The following is a 4,780-nucleotide window of genomic DNA, read 5'->3' on the forward strand; positions in this document are numbered from 1 at the left end:
TTAGAATGCAAAATTAAAAATTTCCCAAATGCAGATAGTTTTGTTTTATTGTAATCAAGGTGAATTAAGAGGTTTTATTTAATAAAAAATCGTATTTAGCGTGGCCAGCGAGCCCGAATAATTGCCTTATTTGATAGTGTTGCGCAACCATTTGTTGTGATATCAAGAACCTCGTTCGTGTTGTGCAACAAACTTAGATGAATAAAATTGCCATTGGCATCTAATTGAGATTTTCGGAGTTCTCTGCCTAAAATTGCAAACCATCTTACCTAATAAAAATTCTCTATTATGTATATGTATATATTTTCTTTTATACCTTAAAATGAGCATGTAAATTTTTGTTGGCTAAAAGTTACATGTAAATGGCTTTAGTTGTGTTCGGGGACGAGATCTGAATAGCCAGGAACTTCCCCGTCTTCTTCTCCATCTCATCCCCCCTCCCCACATCTCCAGCCTGGCTGCGGTTAGCAGGGAGCAGTTGGGACTCTTGTGAGATATTCGCATAAAAAAAGATTAAATAAAATTGTTAAACTTTTTCTGAAAATGATTTATTAACATAAAAAATGTCAAGTAGAATGGACAAAACTACAAACTCCCGTTGATAATGGGCACCCATCCGGATGATTGTTATAAAACCAGCACGGCTTCTGATTCAAAACTACTGTAGTTTGTTGTCTCTTCTTGTCTTTGTTGACTTTAGACAACTGCTTCAGCACTTCCGTTTTAGATCTCGGATGCCTTAATTTAACGTTTCCCGAAGCCACCTCGAAGATGTGATGATTATTCCGGAGTAAAGTCTGTAAGCCGCCGCATTCCTTCTTTAACATTTTCAATTTATCGGCAGGAACGCACTTAACGATACTGCTTAGCGGAATGCATCCCCCCGAATTCCATTTATTCGAGTAATTCTTTTCTTTGAGTAAGTTTGTCGTAATTGATGAAATTATTTCTGCAATGATTCCCTTTTCTATCCTAGTACAGTTTCGGACTCTCTCAATTCCATCCCTCGGAATAAAATTACTAACCCACTGTGCTGCCCCTTGAGAACTTGAGTCTTCTTCTTTGGCATCAGACTTTTTGCTACCGATGCACCGCTCATTGATAAAACTTTGTATAAGTTCAACTTGTTTGTCGTGATCTTCGTTAGCGTACAGTCTGCTAGTTCCGACCATACAAATACGCTTTGTGCTCGGTATTTTAAGTCTATCGATCGCCGTCTTAATTCCGCATTTATCACAGATGAGTTTGACGTACTCCAAGTATTCATTGTACTGACTCTTGGCGGAGTCTTTCCTTTGGTATTTTTTACCGTCAAACTCATAGGCACAGCATGGGAGGAGAAAGAACCTACAGTTGTAGGAACTACGGGCAGCCAGAACGGGAATCCAAGGTGTTAATTCATCAGAATGATTTCCAATTAACCAATCTGTGTCTTTATACAAGAACTGCTCTGACGGTACAACAGGTTCAACCTAGAAAAAAAATCAACCCTTAAAAACAAGTTCTTTTTACTAAAAACACATCTATTTTAAAATGTCTTTTAAAAATAGAACAATTCCTCCCCAGGAACTGGAATCGACAACTCCACTAACCCAAATGCAGACCGGGTGGGATCAAAATTTATTTAGCCCAATTAACTAATTTATTGTCATCTGATTTCAGAGAAATGCTTATACATATGTCCATATATAATGTGAAGAAAAAGAATTTTTTTCATTTTATTCACCTTGAGATTTACAAAATCAGGATAGAGATCCCAAATCCCTCTCTTCCTAACATCAACACCTTTCCCGGGATGTCCTTCCGACGCCAAAATATAAACGAGGAGTCCATTGCCGCAGCCCAAGTCTATAAAGGACTGCAGTTTGTTGTTATTTAAAGCAGTCCTCTCTTCTTCCCACAGCAGCAGAAGGTAAGTTGCAATTGCTACGTCTTCAAACACAAATTTGGAAGGGTCTGTGTTTTCCGGCCAAATCTGAAATAATAACAATTTTTCAATGTTGGTGAATTTGGTATATACTGGGTCTGGTTGGCCTCCTAGAGTGGGGGGTGGCCTTGATTTGTCTGTTAGAGTGGGAAGTTTAGTTGTCACGATGTCGTGGAAACTAAAGCACAGTGATGCCATTGCTACCGAAATTTCAGTAGATCTACCAATTCCGGCAAAAATCTACCGATATATGTTGAAAGTCTACCGAAATTTTTTGAAAAACGACTGCACACGCAGCGCGTAATTCAGTGGGTGTCTTATGCGATCAGTTTCCAGGCAGCCTTATCTCCAGATATGGCAATATTCACTGGCCTCCTCACTCCCCTGATCTAAGATTATGTGACATCTTTTTGTGGGGATATCTCAAGTTCTGATATGTTGACAAAACAGACTGCCTTGAAGATCTCAAGACGAAAATTCAGAAAATTCATTGCATGTCAGATGTTAATTGACGCTACTCAAAGTTTTCGGAACCGGCTACAATCATTCATATATATAAAGGCCAACATCTGAGTGAACGTCTTCAAAACATAAACTGCCAGCAAAATAATTCCCAACTTACACTATGTTCTGTCGTAAATAAATTTTTTTTTTAAGTAAATCTGACAGAGTACATCTTATTTGAAAACCATGCGATTCCCGTGACGGACCCTGTATATGAGTATTTATATCTATATGAGTATTCTAATGTCACCGAATAGATCTTTTCTAATTTAAAAAAAAAACAACAATGTCGGCAGTTTACAGAAAACCTTTCGACTCCCATGCCGTCGATTGGCCAGTAAAAATGATTATCTGTTCAATAAGGAATATAGAAATTTTAAAATATTTGAACAATTTCACCAGAAGTAAGGAGCTTAGTTTGGGCACACGGACACGCTACAACATACTTCCATCGGTTCATCTCTTTAGATAGATAACCGTAAAAAATTAAAAATTCCCAGAACTGTACAACCCACACTTCAGTACAAGTGTGGGTTGTACAGTTCTGGGAATTTGAAACCTTCGCAGTCAGAGGTTTGAGAATAGGTAAGTTGGCCCTTCTTCTAAAAAGGTTGTGCAAAATATAGAGGTACAGATATCCCTAAATCTATTCGCAATATAAATACCTTAACCATTTCCTGACCGTATTTAGTTTTGAGTTCTTGATATTTGGCATTGTATTTATCCAGTGAAACCAAGTTCAGAGAACCTCCGGAGATGCCGTTGGTATTGCCTACATCGGACACGGCCCACTTCTTCATACGAGGAAGAAGCTTCTCCTTTAACCATTGTAACTTTGACTCTTCAACATCATCTAAAACAAAGGATAAATAATTATTGAAAATCTATCAATCATCTGTTATTATTTACTAGCTGTTATCTGCGAAAAATCACAGTTGTAGCTTGACTTGCCAAAATGAAAACTGAGAAATTTTGTTTCCATAGAAGTACATTTCAAATATAGAATGTAAATAACCGCTTGTTTAAGTTATTATTGGAAAGTAGGTACTTTATCGCTTGTCTGAAATTAAAAAGATTCTTACAATTTAAATGATTTTTGACGTAAATAATACATACATATTGCCTTAATACCTGACATATATATACAGTCAGTCATGTCAGGTATTAAGGCAATCTTGAGAGGACATGACAATGTGAGTGGTTTATTTATGATAACAATATTGACAGCGAACACCTTGCCCCACAAGACTATTGACGGTCAAGACAATTGTTCGGCAATAATAAGCAATTTACCTTGCTCGACTACCAGCATCTTTACAATTTTGAAAGTGTCGCACTCATATACGCAAGCAAGTTAAAATGTTTAATTCACAATTAAAAATAATATTCATTTAATAAAACTCACCTGCAAAGGCTTCGATAACAATGTTTCTTTCCTTTAATCTAATGCAATATGGAACCTCTGGGGTCAAATCCAGAAGTTCGCAAATATCTGATTTATTAATGAAAATTGCTCGGTTTGTGTAGTTCTCCAGTAAACACATCCTGTATGTTTCCTTAAACTTTGGACTTCTAGGAAGAAGTTTCTGAACACAGATATAAATCTGCAAATCGTCATTGTTATGATTGTCAGAGAAGGACAATTCATTTTCAAAATCGTCATCATTAAAAACATTCACTAGTTCACTTGAATTTGAAAATATATGATCCAGGATTAACTCTTTCGAGCATGATTTTAATATTTCCAGGTCGGCAGATAAGCATTCTTTAAGTAATGCTTGAAAATACTCAGCGGAGTATCTCAGTTTGCAATTTAATATTTGCAGACTGCCGCTCATGCGACGATTTACAACGTGTGAATTCTTCAACCAAATTTGAATTGATTTCATGTACTGTTCTGAAGAGATGTCGGGGCCATCCATTCTGAATAATTGTGCTTCTCCGAAAGACTGAAAATAAACTGCATACAATGCGAATCGACGCTATGCTATACGAATATTTATTATTTCAATGTCGGGACTATAATGTCGATTGGTTGTCAAAATGACATTTAGCGTGCGTGCATAGATATACCTCTGTGTTGCGACACTGCTATTTATTTTTGTGCATGGGGAAAAATATATCGCTGACTAATTTCAAAATAAATCAAAATCGAACACTTTTCTAACCAAACGCAACTAAAATAACATGAAAATAATATTTTATAGCGATCTTACCTTTGTCTACCTACGTTTTTGTTATATTGCCTATGACTTCGGCATTATTAAAAAAAATATATATATTTTGTGCCTACTCAGAACTCAAAACAATGTGAATTTGTCGGTTTTCATCAAATTCATTCATCAACTT

At 36.4% G+C, this 4,780-nt stretch overlaps 1 protein-coding gene across 1 annotated transcript; it reads right to left on the reverse strand.

The window, feature by feature from the left end:
• Window positions 1–566: 566 nt before the first annotated feature.
• On the reverse strand, window positions 567–4,474 carry LOC149424126 (putative tRNA (uracil-O(2)-)-methyltransferase). The gene is made up of 4 exons (XM_089631041.1): window positions 3,837–4,474; window positions 3,097–3,284; window positions 1,727–1,975; window positions 567–1,472 (listed from the first exon to the last, which is right to left on the reverse strand). The coding sequence occupies exons 1-4, from the start codon at window positions 4,351–4,353 to the stop codon at window positions 567–569; spliced, it is 1,860 nt and encodes a 619-aa protein (XP_089487167.1). The 5' UTR covers window positions 4,354–4,474.
• Between the last annotated feature and the right edge of the window lie 306 nt (window positions 4,475–4,780).

This window comes from Hesperophylax consimilis, chromosome 4, assembly GCF_061612785.1.
Source record: "Hesperophylax consimilis isolate HC1 chromosome 4, BYU_Hcon_1.0, whole genome shotgun sequence".
NCBI lineage: Eukaryota > Metazoa > Arthropoda > Insecta > Trichoptera > Limnephilidae > Hesperophylax > Hesperophylax consimilis.

What these genes read in the sequence shown, in the direction of transcription:
- LOC149424126 (XM_089631041.1), bottom strand. Translation starts at nt 4,353, where the DNA reads ATGGATGGCCCCGACATCTCTTCAGAACAGTACATGAAATCAATTCAA. An exon ending in TGTTATCGAAGCCTTTGCAG is followed by an intron (nt 3,285 to 3,836) that starts GTGAGTTTTATT and finishes CCTTTGTTTTAG; the next exon opens with ATGATGTTGAAGAGTCAAAG. An exon ending in ACGGTCAGGAAATGGTTAAG is followed by an intron (nt 1,976 to 3,096) that starts GTATTTATATTG and finishes TTATTATTTCAG; the next exon opens with ATTTGGCCGGAAAACACAGA.